The sequence below is a fragment of the Rhinoderma darwinii genome, chromosome 6 (assembly GCF_050947455.1).
Source record: "Rhinoderma darwinii isolate aRhiDar2 chromosome 6, aRhiDar2.hap1, whole genome shotgun sequence".
Taxonomy (NCBI): domain Eukaryota; kingdom Metazoa; phylum Chordata; class Amphibia; order Anura; family Rhinodermatidae; genus Rhinoderma; species Rhinoderma darwinii.
The window spans coordinates 81472105-81486529 of NC_134692.1; the positions used below are offsets into that span (position 1 = coordinate 81472105).

The 14425-nt window shown below is 39.3% G+C and overlaps 1 protein-coding gene across 2 annotated transcripts in view; it reads right to left on the bottom strand.

Moving 5' to 3' along the window:
- Positions 1 to 396: 396 nt before the first annotated feature.
- The window catches only part of MYO1B (myosin IB), a 376700-nt gene continuing 362671 nt past the window's right edge, over positions 397 to 14425 (bottom strand). For both annotated transcript variants that reach the window (XM_075829974.1, XM_075829973.1), the window contains 2 exons: positions 10038 to 10165; positions 397 to 2299 (listed from right to left, as the gene is read on the bottom strand). In XM_075829974.1, the coding sequence (XP_075686089.1) occupies positions 2176 to 2299; positions 10038 to 10165 (252 nt within the window). In that variant the 3' untranslated portion in view covers positions 397 to 2175. The remainder of the gene's footprint in view (positions 2300 to 10037; positions 10166 to 14425) is intronic.

Sequence of the window (14425 nt, forward strand, 5' to 3'; positions counted from 1 at the left end):
AAGTGGAAATGACATCACAAGAAGAAAAAATATCACCATCACACAGCTATTGAAAACACGCAGCAAAAAATCTGCAGTATCTTTTACACATGAAGTGGTGCTGATTTTTCACGCGGTGGATTGTCCGCTAGTTGCTGCTCAAATGCTGCCGCAACAAAGCCGTTACGTGTGGACAAGCCCTTCCCCGGTTTGGTAAAAGCTGTGAGAAGAAAATAAAATGTTGCTGGTAACATGTGGACAAAATCAACAATACTGAAATGTAAGCGGCTGATCATTCTTACTTTGTTTTTACCCCTATCATTTTTGTCACATTTTAAAAATGATACATTTGTCAGTATAATTTGACAATAGTATAGCAAGTTGGAATATTAGAGAAAAAAACAGCACACCAAGAAGTTTTGTCATATCTTCAGTTTATAAAAGATTAATTGCAGTAAATTACAGAGAATGCGTTATAATGCAGATCTACAAGAGAGGACATTTTGTGTGCAGCTTCTCTATATTCATGACTAATAAAAAAAAAATTATGGGCTTAAAAACAAAGAGCAGCAAAAAAAATGTAAATTAAACATATAACAAAAATTAATCCTAGAATTTCTCCTCTGTACCATTTAGTCTCCTAGAGGAAACTTTACACCATTTACAGTAACAGATTTACTCAATGAACCTCAATTATGTGTCTGTCATTGCAATATACTTACCAAGTATTTCATTACAAAGTATTGTGAAATAGAAATACCAAAGCAAATAATTATTTGACATTTAATAGGATTCCTCACAATACACAGAGATAATCCCTTCTGATGTAAAATGCAATCAACCTAATTACAATTACAGAAATATCAAAGACAAAGGTTAATGTCATGTCATGTATGTGATTGTTACATGGGAAATGCCTGGAGGTTACTGCAACTGTCCTATGAATTGTTATTAGAGGCCAAGGGTGATCTTACCAAGTGATCTGATTCATCGGGACAACCAGATTGTTTAGCCGTGGCTAGTTAATACAGGGCCCCGTATAGCGAACAATCTCAGGTGATCTGGGCAGCTAGATGGGTCCTAAAATAACAAGCTTCTTTGTGGAACCTGTGCCCAGAACATATCAGATCTAAATAAATTGACACTGTAGATGTACCATTTTTAAAACAATCCTTAGATCAATACACTTTCAAGTTATCAGTTTCCTTCATGCTTGCTAATATCATTTACACAAATTAAGAAAGACAGCTTCTTGTACAACAAGTAATTATTAAAAGATGAATGCTACAAAGCAGGAGATAAAGAGACCATGTTCAGAATTGCCAGATATTAAGAGATAATAAAACATATAATATAGTAAAGAATAAAGATAATAAACATATAATATAAAGTAGTGTAGACCCTGAGGGTTGGTGCGTGACTCAGGCCATCAAAGTACAACAAAGCGAATCCCTGAGTCAAGCACCACCCGCAAAGGCCCTGCACTAGGCAGAAGACTATGAGCTTTGCCCTGAGTGTTTCACTGGTTCCACTAAAGGGAAATTTTTGGCTTGGTGTAAACAAGAATATGCTAATTCTATCTAACTACGGGTACATTTTCTTGATACCTGCACATTATACAAAGATAAAGTCCTCCATTTTTCATGATACAAGAGGACTAGAATATGGATAAAAATTGACTAAAATAAAATACAACTTTAGTGTTATCGTAACAAACTCTTGTACGAATACATCGCACATAAGGTGTACATTTTCATCAGGGGCACTCATAAGGCTCGGCTAAGATCTGGAGCAGAACCAGCAGATTCCATCAGTGAGAGCTCAAAACATCTTACATGACACAATGACTTGATTCAGGTAATTTTAGAAAGACCAGAAATTAAAGGCTCCATTTGAGAGACTGCGAATAACATTGTTCACAGCACTTGTATCTGATAACTGGTAGTTTTGATCTGTAAGTACCTGGTAAGAAACTTTCTGTAGAAGAAAAAAAACTGCTTATAAAAGGTGAATTATGTAAAAGCTTAAAATTACAGCACACTTTCATCTACCTCCCATGGCACAATCCAAAATGTTTTGTTTTAAAAAAAATAAAATAAAATAATAATAATAATAATGATGACAAAAAGCAAAAACGCCCTCTCTAAAAATTGCACTGTTACAAATGAAAATGTCCAAATAATAAAGATTGTGCCATTAGGGCACAGCCACTTCCAGAAGGCGATTATTTTTCCGCTTGCATGTGGGAATGTTACCATTTTTCTGGGTCCCTTGGATGAATTTCACACATACTTTGTCTTGCTTGAACTGCACTAAGAACCTATAAAAACAAATTGAGACTTCTATGAATAATCAATTACGAACTGCAGTTTCTACAGAGCATTATAAACCTGGGTCAAAAAAGCACCAATGAGTGAGCAAGACTAGTGCGCTGAAATCCTAATATGGTGTCGATCACGGGGACTGTGGATAGGAGGCGGCGAGTATATTTTAAAAGGATTGATTGTTAAGGACAACCCCACATCATCTTATTGGCCCGACAATAATGATCTGATCAGTTGTTGCTGGGGGAAAGCAACCGGCTGGTGTTCATTTCTTTTCAGAAATGGAGAAAGCTATTAGACGTCTGTGTAGGGCATTGATGCACCAGTTCTTCCTCTAATGTTTAAGCGTGCTGAGCGAGTGACCCCCCTATATTACTTTTATATGCCCTAACAGTGCATGTATAAAGGACTAAATAGTCATTTGGCATAGGTACATCCATTATTCTCTTTCTACATATCTCAGTCTGTTTTGTGGAGCAAAAGTAAAACAGCTTTCCTTCTGAGATTTATCGAACTTTAACATACACTATATTAAGCACTACACATTTTGGTGCATTGACCTTTGTTGACAAGGACCGGCCTATTTTGGGCCTTCATGAGCAAGATTTTTTTTTTATTGCCGCATTCCTAGAGTTATAATTTTTATTTTCCTGTCAACGTCACTGTATAAGGGCTTGTTTTTTATGGGACCAGTTCTATTTTTACTATTTTGGGCTACTTACGCCACCTCGTTTCTGGTATATATATATATATATATATATATATATATATATATATATATATATATATATATATATATATATATATGTGTACAAATCCTTTTTTATTAGTAGTACTGATTCTAAGTTACAACCAGTGTTTCTGCTGGTTGCTATACGATCCAGTCAACAGCTTTGGACAGAAAAATAGTTAACAGCCTGGGCTGCCTTCAGGAGATCAACTTTCATGTACATCTTTATTTCAACAAAAATAGAATGGATCCTAATACAAAGGAGAAGTGAAACATTTCTCTAGGGAATGTATTGCATCGCTTTTGTACTAGTATCCATTTCACTTTTGATAAAAGAAATTGTATGGAAGAGTGGATCTTCCGAATGCAGTGTAAAGGGGGGCCCTGACTGAGCTCCTGCGATGTAATGCTCCCTGCTATGCTGCGCGTAGTATGAAAAAAAGACAAACAATTAGGAGCAGTTTTTTGAAGGGAAACATCCAAAAACAGTAGCAACCAGTAAACAGTTATAGATTTTACACATGAATTTCCAGACTTGTGACAGAAGAATACTATTATAACACGGCCCAAAAATATTTTTGCACCTTCTTCTAGGTGGCCTATTCCTTTCAGTCTAGTACCTACTCAGCATATAAAACATTCAAATATTAGTAATATCACTTTTAGAAGGATATTTCTTTTTAACAAAAAAGATCTTTCTTGTTTTTAACATCTTCACAATTAGTGCAGGTATTTTGATCCAAATAAACCATCAGACATCCAGATGTAAACAACGATCAAAGGAATCTTGTAAATGTCTAAATTCTTGGCAATAACCTATTCCCACCCACTTTATCTTCGTTTAAAGCGGTTCTATACCTTTTAATAAACTAGGAGAAACATGTAGTGATCTAAGGGATGGTGACTGCAGGGGGAATTGTTTGTTGACACACACACACACACACACACAATATAGATACTTTAAGTGGCCATAGACAATAGATAAATGTGGGCCAAACACACAGATTTCGTCAGGATCCGTCAACTATCTAATGTGTATAGGGGTTTCTCGACACTCCCGATGGCAGTTGTCGGGGAAAAGAATCGTAATACAGTATGTTGACTTTCAGCCAATTCCCCTCTCCCTGTTGATAAACCAGGCCAAGTGTTTATGTTGGAGTTGGGAGGAATAGCTATTGGCTGAATGAGCATTCGGCTGACAGCTATCTTAATTGTATGGCCACCTTTAGATATCTATGGCTGTATCCCGTGTATATGGACAAGTAGATGTAGATAACAAATCTTTTACAGCCAACGCCCCAAATATTAGAAATGGGGACAAACTACACAGGTTACATATTATAAAGTGTGAGCACTACATAATTAAAACCCCATTAAGATATAATGCTCAAATTAAGCTTCATATTTCACTGAAACTCTTGGGAAATTTAAAGAGGAACTGTCACTAGGTCCTACAAAGTGACTAGTACACCAACCTAATAGCCGCTGTGTCTAAGAGTCCAGCTGTGTTTGTCCTGTACTTGAGCGTCCTTCTGTTGCTGAGCTATGGACCCCTCTTTATTTAGCAACCAATATGGAAATGACCTGCTGACTAGCCAAATGGGTTTTGCCGCCAGCGATTCTTAATGGGAGGAGCTACCACTGAGCCTTTGACGCTGACCTATCAGCATGAGGCTGTTTCCTAAAGACAGTCTTCAGCCAGCGTGGTGTCACATAATGACGCTGGCTGAAGACTGTCTTTAGGAAACAGCCATACGCTGATATGTCAGGGGCTAGTCAGCGGGTCATTTCCATATTGGCTGCTAAATAAAGAGGGGTCCATATCTTAGCAACAAGGGGACACACAAGTGCAGTACAAACACCGCTGGACTCTTAGACACAGCGGCTATTAAGTGAGTCTAATAACTCACTTTGTGGGACCTGGTGACAGGTCCTCTTTAAAGGCTTAACCTATCCAACAGATATGGCTCTGTCTTTAGGACAAATAGCCAGATGATATAGAAAAAAAACTATAGGGAAACAATAAGTTTTGACAGGGAAAATTCAAACTAAGAATCTTGTTTCCCTTGCAAGCAACCCTCGGGCAGCAAGAATCCTGTTGGCACCAAAGATGTTATATTTCAATGGATCACAGGATACACAACAAAAATGTAATGCCGGTTGACATGCAAAAATTAGTTATCGATGATATCCTATAAAATTTGCTAATCACTTGCCTTTGCACTAAGTAAAATGTGAAGTTATCGACAACGAGATTGTTAGCCCGATAATTGGCCAGTGTAAAAGGGCCTTAAGTAACCACGCATGTCATGACTATGTAATCACGGTCATATGACAATGACGTCCTGGCTGGAGGTAATGTATAATACATTGTCAGGACACTGAAGTAACGTTATAGTGTGTTTATGTGGCTGCACATAGCGATTTAGCTATATCGCTATGTGCTCTGCAAATGAATGGGGAGAAGTGTATGACGCTGATTGGTCAGCGTCATACACTCCTTTGTACAATGCCCAATTGGCCAAAAAGTAAAACACGCCCAGTTGGTCCATTGAGAAACTCATTAGCATAAAGCTAATATAGGTCATAACTCTGTCAAAAATTATTGTTTTTCTAAATAAAAAACAGCCGATCACATCATGTACAATATAGGCCACTTATAATGTGGTGACAGAGCCTCTTTAAATTGTCAAAATTAACTAAACTAACTATTTTGTTTTTAAATTGTTATATATTTTTTATAAAAAAAAAAAGGAAAAAAATAATCCCCAGGGACCAAGAAATTTGGTCCTGAAGACTGAGAAGTGGTCAGTGATAGGAGATCACTGACCAAAAACATGGGGAGAACACAAGAGGAAGGGAACAGGAGTGGGTAGTGGAAAGCAAAAAAAAGTGGTTTTGTAACTTTTTTTTTAAACTTTCTTCACTTTTTCTCTCTGCTCACAACCGCTCTAGACGCCTCACTAACTCCAACAGAGACGTTCAGTGCGGTTGCAGCAGGAACTGATGTCAGGGAGAGCAAGTGGAGACAGCAATCACCGCTATTGGTCAGTTAGTCACTGACTAGCCAATAGCGGTCCATCGCGACTGGTCCCGACACATTGAGCTGTGATAGCTTCTGTTTCCGACAGCAGGCTATCACAGATCATGAATGCGCCCGGCCCGAGCAGCGCTGTGTTGAATGCAGGATGTACTATTAAGTCATGGAGCGAGAACAATGCAGTTACCATGACCTAATAGTACGTCCAGAAGCGGGAAGGGGTTAAAGGGAAGGTGTTGCAAATGAAATTTTTTTTTTAAGTAAGTTACTTATTTTTATTAAATTTTTTACGTTTTTTTCTGTATAGTGGGAAGTATGAAAGATAAAATAATAATTTTACATGTTTTTCCATGTTGGCCACCAGAGGGAGCACTTCCCAGAATTACAGCAAGGTGAATAAGGGAAAGCAACCTGAGTCACAGCTGCTGTAAATGTGGGAGGGAATCTCACCCCCCTCCCTATTTTTTGTTACAAGCCAGGAAAAGGTGTCTTCAAATTGCTAAGTATTGTCCGGCTCCCATTTTGAGAGTGCTTTTACAATGCAGCTGGTAGAAGCTACAGGACACACCAAAAGGCTAAATATGATGAAAGTGAAGATGGAAGCCCCTGTGGTGAATGACTTTTCAATTGACAGGTTCACACGGCATGTATTTGACGTGTTTTTTTGGCACATTTTACGTGCCAAAAAGCTCATAAAAAAACTCTTGATTACGTTTTTCATTTACATAACTGGTAAAGCACGCGGTTAGTACATACAAAGCGCTTTTTTACACATGTGTTTTTAAAAAACGTGTTGTGTAAATAAAGAAGTGTTTCGTCAATTCCTTTGCACGTAAAACGTGCCAAATGTTCCCATAGTCAATGGCAGTCCTAATTATGCTCCAAAAAGCGTACACAATATGTGTCAAATAACACGTGAAAAAAAGCGTCAAACGCTTGATTAAGCTTCCCATTTACATCAATGGGAAAGCGAGCTGTTAGTTTTTTACACAAGCGGTTTAAAAAAATGTGTAGCGTAAAAAAGAAGCGTTGGATCAATTCTTTGGTGCATAAAATGCGCCAAATGTTTCCAGAGTCAGTGAGACTCCTAACTACGTGCCCAAAAACGTGCAAAAAGCACACACAAAAACTGCAAAAAATAAAAATAAAAACACAAATAAAAAGCAATTGTACATGGCCCCATAGAAATGAATGGGTCAGTGTGCTATCCGTTAAGAAAACGGATAGAACACTGAAGCATTTCACTGAAGTGTGTTTGCGTACTAACTATTTTTTTTGTAGGTTTTGCTGGACCTATTGGACTACGTTGTAGATTCGGTGGACTACTGCGATGATCTACGTTTTTTGTTTAAATAAAATGGCTAGCGAGGATTGTGTGGGGAAGTTTTTATTTCAATAAAAATATTTTCTTATGCCTCCGTTTTTTTAATAATTTATTACCACCTTAGTAATGGCAGTTGTCTGTTTGACGACGTCCATTACTAAGGCGGGGCTACTAAGGTGTGTGTGTGTGTGTGTGTGTGTGTAGCAGAGCTATGTGTGTGCGAAGTGTGCGGCACCGCCTACAGGGGGGCAGTGTGCGGCACCGCCTACAGGGGGGCAGTGTGCGGCACCGCCTACAGGGGGGCAGTGTGCGGCACCGCCTACAGGGGGGGCAGTGTGCGGCACCGCCTACAGGGGGGGCAGTGTGCGGCACCGCCTACAGGGGGGGCAGTGTGCGGCACCGCCTACAGGGGGGCAGTGTGCGGCACCGCCTACAGGGGGGCAGTGTGCGGCACCGCCTACAGGGGGGCCGTGTGCGGCACCGCCTACAGGGGGGCCGTGTGCGGCACCGCCTACAGGGGGGCCGTGTGCGGCACCGCCTACAGGGGGGCCGTGTGCGGCACCGCCTACAGGGGGGCCGTGTGCGGCACCGCCTACAGGGGGGCCGTGTGCGGCACCGCCTACAGGGGGGCCGTGTGCGGCACCGCCTACAGGGGGGCAGTGTGCGGCACCGCCTACAGGGGGCAGTGTGCGGCACCGGCTACAGGGGGGTAGTGTGCGGCACCGCCTACAGGGGGGCAGTGTGCGGCACTACCTACAGGGGGCAGTGTGTGGCACTATCTACAGGGGGCAATGTGCGGCACTACCTACAGGGGGCAGTGTGTGGCACTATCTACAGGGGGCAATGTGCGGCACTATCTACAGAGGGCAGTGTGTGGCATTATCTGCAGAGCTACAGTGTGTGGCAAAAATTGACAACTGAAATTCATCCGTTTTTAAAACGGACAGAGAAAAATAATCGGATGCAAAACGGGTCAAAATCTGCAGTTAAAAATGGAAACACAACCCTGGGCGGGAACTGAACGGATGCAAAAAGGCAGAGAAAAACGGACCAAAATGGCAGTTTTTCTCGGGCGTTTTGCATCAGTTCCGTGTTTCCGTTTTTAACGGACGATTTGGACCCGTTTTGCATCAGTTTTTTTCCCTGTCCGTTTTAAAAACGGATGAATTTAATTAGTCACATTTTTTTTGACACACACTTCCCTCTGTAGATAATGCCACACACTGCCCTATGTAGATAATGCCACACAGGCCTATGTAGATAATGCCACACAGGCCTATGTAGATAATGCCACACAGCCCCTGTAGATACTGCCACACGCTGCCCTCTGTAGATAATGCCATACAGTCCCCTGTAGATACTGCCACAGCCCCCCTTGTAGATAATGCCACACACTGCCCTTTGTAGATGCTGCCACAGCCCCCTGTAGGTAGTGCCAAACAGCACCCCTCTAGGTAACACAACCCCCTTGTACATAGCACCCCTAAAGATGCTCCCCTTGTAGATGGCCCAACCCCGTATATGGCACCCCCCTTCCCTGTAGATAGCGCCACTGTAGGGGACCGCTCCAAGAGAAGTCCCTGACTTTACTGTCCATATATGGATAGTGATGATAGATTCCGCTTCAGGAGCAGTCGCTGACATCACTGTCCATATATGCTCAGTGAATTCAGGGACTTCTCTTGGAGCGGAATCACTGGTCATAGTGTTGCCCGCTGTGGCTCGAGGATTCCGCCTCACGTCCCTGACGTCACTGTCCATATATGGACAGTGACTTCTCCTGGAGTGGAATCCCTGGCCACAGCTTCGGCCGAAGCTGTGGCAGGGGATTAGGGATTCTGCTCCTACAGGGAGAAAAAATTTCCTCCTCCTCCTCACATGCACTTCGCACTGTGAGGAGAAGAGAGCAAACAGCAGAAAGCACAGCCGTCGCTCGGATTATATCCGAGTGACAGCAGTACTTTACACGGCCCCATAGACTTCTATGTGAGCCATGCGTCCGAGAAAATGGCCAAAAATAGGGCATGTCCCATTTTTTAACGGCCCGGTTCCATTAGAATTACCATTGATTTCAATGGTAATTCTATTGTTTCAGTTGCTTTCCGTTTGTCTCCATTCGCTAGGTTTTCTGTTCTGCAGACTGAAATTAATGGTAATTCTAACGGAACCGTGCTTTCTGTTTAATCTTTCGGTTCTCCCTTCCTGACGGAAGAGAGGTAAACGCATACTAACGGTGGTGTGAAAGAAGCCTTACCATTCCAGTATAATTGTTATATTCAGTGGCCTGTCTTATAGTATTGCACGAGATAGAGGTAGAACATTTAATTCCTGTTGAAATGAACATTTGAAAAAGAAAATTGTGCTCCTGACAGGAAATATGCAGGATAAAGCAGTCTCAGTCTGTTTTTCACACTTTTTTTTTTTGGAGGGATTGCTCAATCAGACCTTCAGGCGCCCATATGCTATATGGTGGCAGAACCGAGGCCAAGATTTCAATGAAAATCAGATGGACAAATAAAGCCAAGATGAAAAAAAAACACCTATATAAATCATTCTCTGTAGTCAATATTGATATGGAGAATCTTCAGTAGAATAAAGTCTTAATTGTTTTTAATAAATAAAAACTCTAGATAAACATACTCATCTGCAATCTCAATGATAATTCTTTGCTGTGTCTGCATCAGGGTAGTTCGATAAAGCTTGGTAGCCATCTCTATGAGATGCTCATTGCTGAAGAGGAAATCCCCCTTGGAAGCTGCTGCAGAGCCCTTGGTGTAGAAAGATGAAAAACAGTTAATAACATTTGTCCTCTGATGTCTATTCTCAATATTATATAAGCTTTATAAATGTTGGAAAACTGTTGAGTCAAACATTGAGGAGAGCTCCTGCTGTGCCAGAACTTTAACAACCTCAGAAATCCCCATCTGCCTGCAAACTTTAAAAAAAATCCACGTTTCGTATTACATATGACGACCCAGTAACCCAATTCATACCAGAAGATAAATAAGACTCTCAAATCATTGCACATTAAAGTGCTGCAAATTCAAATATTCCACGCAAAACTCAACATGAGTTTTGCCCAGACTTGGGGTGCTCCCCCTACCCATGAAGTATTACCCAGCATGGTGGATGTTCCTGGAGTAGGCTTTAGGAGAGTGTGCCAAGGAATGCCTGCTCGTTGTCCAAAATATTTTTAAAAAGTTTTTCCAAGATGCTAGTTGCTGCACATACTACGTATGTACATAAATCTTCCTGCTCCATTGATGTGTTGTATGTCAACAAATACAGCAGCAACCATTGCTGTAGTTACCAAGATCAGATTTTGTGGACGGATTTGCTAAAAGGTAACATTTTACAAACTTTGGAGCACATACAGTGGTCTTTTCACTATATCATTTTACAGCATTCCATAGCGCCCTAAAATATTTAGTGTAATTTTAGGTTTAAGTTGCTCTATAATACAATAAAAAGAATTCTAAAATAATATTAGGCCTTAAACATGATAGAAAATGGCAGTGGCATATCACAAATACCAGGAGTATGAGGACACATCCATATGTGCTTGCTGAATATCAAACACCAAGACAATGGGCATTAATATAAAGTTGGTCCCTCCTTTACCGCTATAATATCCTATACTATTCTGGGAAAGCTTTCAACTAGATATTGGATTTGCTTCTATTCATCACAAGAGCATTAATCAGTTTGGGCACTGATGTTCAGTGAGAATTGGAGTTTGTTATAAGCCACCAAACATAGCTGAACAGACGGAGGATGAAATGCTGCAACAAATGGAAAAGGCAACAAATAATGGGGTTCTTATTATGGGGGTGCAACTATTCTGTCTTTAATTGAAAAACCAACCAGAGGGGATGTGCTAGGTCTGGTGTTATCGAATAGACCAGATACAATATCAGATGTGGACGTCTAGGAGCACTGGGACAACAGTGACCATATTATGGTAAGTTTCAAAATAATATTTACCCCTTAATGACTAAGCCTGTTTTACGTTATGGTCCAGGCCAATTTTTTTTCAAATCTGACATTTGAAGTGGTGATAACTTCGGAATGATTTTATTTTTTCAAGCAATTCCGAGATTGTTTTCTCGTAACACATTTTAAGTTAGTAGTAATACCCCACAAAATAGTTACTAGTTAACATTTCCCATAGGTCTATTTTATGTTGGCATCGATTTTTGAACGTCCTTTTATTTTTCTAGGATGTTACAAGGCTTAGAACTTTAGCAGCGATTTCTCATATTTTCAAAATACCTTTTTTAGGGACCAGTTCAGTTCTGAAGTGGTTTTGAGGGCCCTATATATTAGAAAACCTCTATAAATTAATTTCTGGTAGAACGGTCAACCAGTGTGCTCGTCGGGTATTTGGGAATATTCAAGTTACACCAGGAGAGGCCCCCGGCTCCATTCTGTCTCTCGATGCAGTTAAAGCATTTGACAGAGTGGAGTGGGGTTATTTATGGGCAGTCATGAGAAAGCAAGGTTTTGGAGAATCTTTTATAGGAATGGTTAAATTATTATATAATGGTCCTAGAGCAAACATTAACATATATGGTGAGAACTCAGAATTTTTCAATTTAAGTAGGGGTACAGGACAGGGTTGTCCTCTTTCTCCCTACTCTTTGCATTGGCAATGGAACCTCTTGCCTGTTTGATCAGAGAGGATGGAAATATTGTGGGTTTTGGAGCTAGGGGGGGAAGAGGATAAAATTATCTTATATGCTGATGACCTTTTATTTTTTTGACGAAACCGGAAGAAAAATTGGATTATGTTATATCTATTATTCAAAGATTTGGATTCTATTCTGGTCTAAAGATCAATTGGGAAAAATCCATATTAATGCCACTAGATAAAAGCGATTTAGTACTACAAACAAAAATTAGAATCATATATCCAGGAGAAAGCTTTAGATATTTGGGTATGGAAATTTCAAATAATATAAAATAATTTTTGGATTATAATTTGCTCCCCCTTATAAACGAAATGGAAAAAAAATAAGAATATGGAACGAATTGCCAATATCAAAAGCCGATAAAATTGTCTTGATTAAAACAGTTCTAATCCCCAAACTTTTATGTGTTTTTGGGGTTACCCCGGTGTGGATACAAGATAAATATTTTAAGAAAATCATAACTATCTTTAATAACCTGATTTGGGGAAGGAAGAGAGTTCGGATTAAGCTAGACTACTTATGTCCTTCAAGAGAACAAGGAGGACTAGCATTTCCAGATATTCGAGTATATTACTTAGCAGCACAATTACAATACATACAAGAATGGGATAAGGCCGAGTTCTTACAATGGTTGATCACTAACATTAAAGGTCGCTTTTCAGATATTTATGAGGTGTTAGAATCTGGTCAATTAAAATCTGGAGTTATGACAGCACAACTCCTGCATGAATGCTGGAACAGTTTAAGAAATATGACTGGTCAAAATGGTTTTTTATCCTTTTCCCGGTTATGGCACAATCTTAATATAGAAGAATGTAAGGCTATCCCAGAGTTACCATTGTTAAAACATAGAGGGATTAGATATGTACTAGATATAATGGAAGAAGGAAAAATCAAAACATGGGAAAAATTATCAGTTGATTTTGACTTGACGGAGAAGGAAACATTCTCCTATATTCAATTAAAGCATGCATTTGATCAATTTAAAGATATCAATCCTCTCAATAAAGATCATATGGATGACTTTTACAAAAAACTGAGAAAATACAAATGTGAAAAAAAACACTCTCTCCAGGTTGTATAAATCCCTGATGGAAATAAAGTCAAGGAAAATAAAATTTTATTGTGTTATAAAATGGGAGAAGGAATTGAATAACGATTGTGTTCTTGATTGGAACATAATATTTCAAAATATTTGTAAAGTATCGATAAGCATGAACCATCAGCTTATTCAGTTCAATTTGATACATAGGCTTTACCATACGCCAGTCCTTTTGAGTAAGTTCTCGATTAATAAAGCTTCTAACTGCCCCAGATGTGGTGCAGCGGAAGAAAAACAATTTGCACATGTTATGGAATTGTATTAAGATTGCTGATTACTGGGATAGAATTTTTAAAAACATTTTGGAAAAAATAGATCCAGATATAGTGTTTCAATCTCAACTGGTATTGCTGGGGGATGATTCCAAATTAAATATTTCTAAGGAAAAAAAATGTGGATTAATAAAACTATTATTTATTGCAAAATTACTAATAGTTAGAAAGTGGATATCTCGCTCCCCACCGGAGTTTAATGCTTGGGTAAATAATGTGAAAATTATAATGAAATATGAGAAAATCTATAATCAAGGCAAATACTGTAAAACCTATTGGGGGGAGTGGTAAGAATTTTTGTTCTTTTTGTTTTCTTTTACCAAGATCGGTCTTGAGAGGGTGGGGGGTGGGAGTAGGGGGAAAATGTAAAAATATGTGTATAATTGTATTTTCTTTATTCCTTACTTGTATGGAATTTTATATTGTATTGAATAAAAAAATAAATAAAAAAAATAAAAAAATAAAACCTCTATAAATCCCCCTGTTTTAAAAACTGAACCCCTCAAGTTTCTTAACCCTTTAGGCGTTTCAAAGGAATTAAAGCAAAGTGGAGGTGAAATTCACAAATTATTTTTTTTTGCAGAAAATCAGTTTTAATCTATGTTATTCTGTAACACAGAAGGTTCTACCAGAGAAATGCAACTCAATATTTATTGCCCAGACTCTGCATTTTTTAGAACTATCCCACATGTGGCCCTAGCATACTAATGGACTAATGCACCGGCCTCAGAAACAAAGGAGCACCTAGTGGATTTTGGGGCCTCCTTTTTATTAGAATATATTTTATGCACCATGTTAGGTTTGAAGAGGTCTTGTGGTGCCAAAACAGTGGAAACACCTCCAAAAAGACACCATTTGGCAAACTACACCCCTCAACTAATCTATAGAGGGGTATAGTTCGTATTTTGACCTCACAGGTTTTTTGCTGAATTTAGAGGAATTAGGCCGTGAAAATCCAAAATT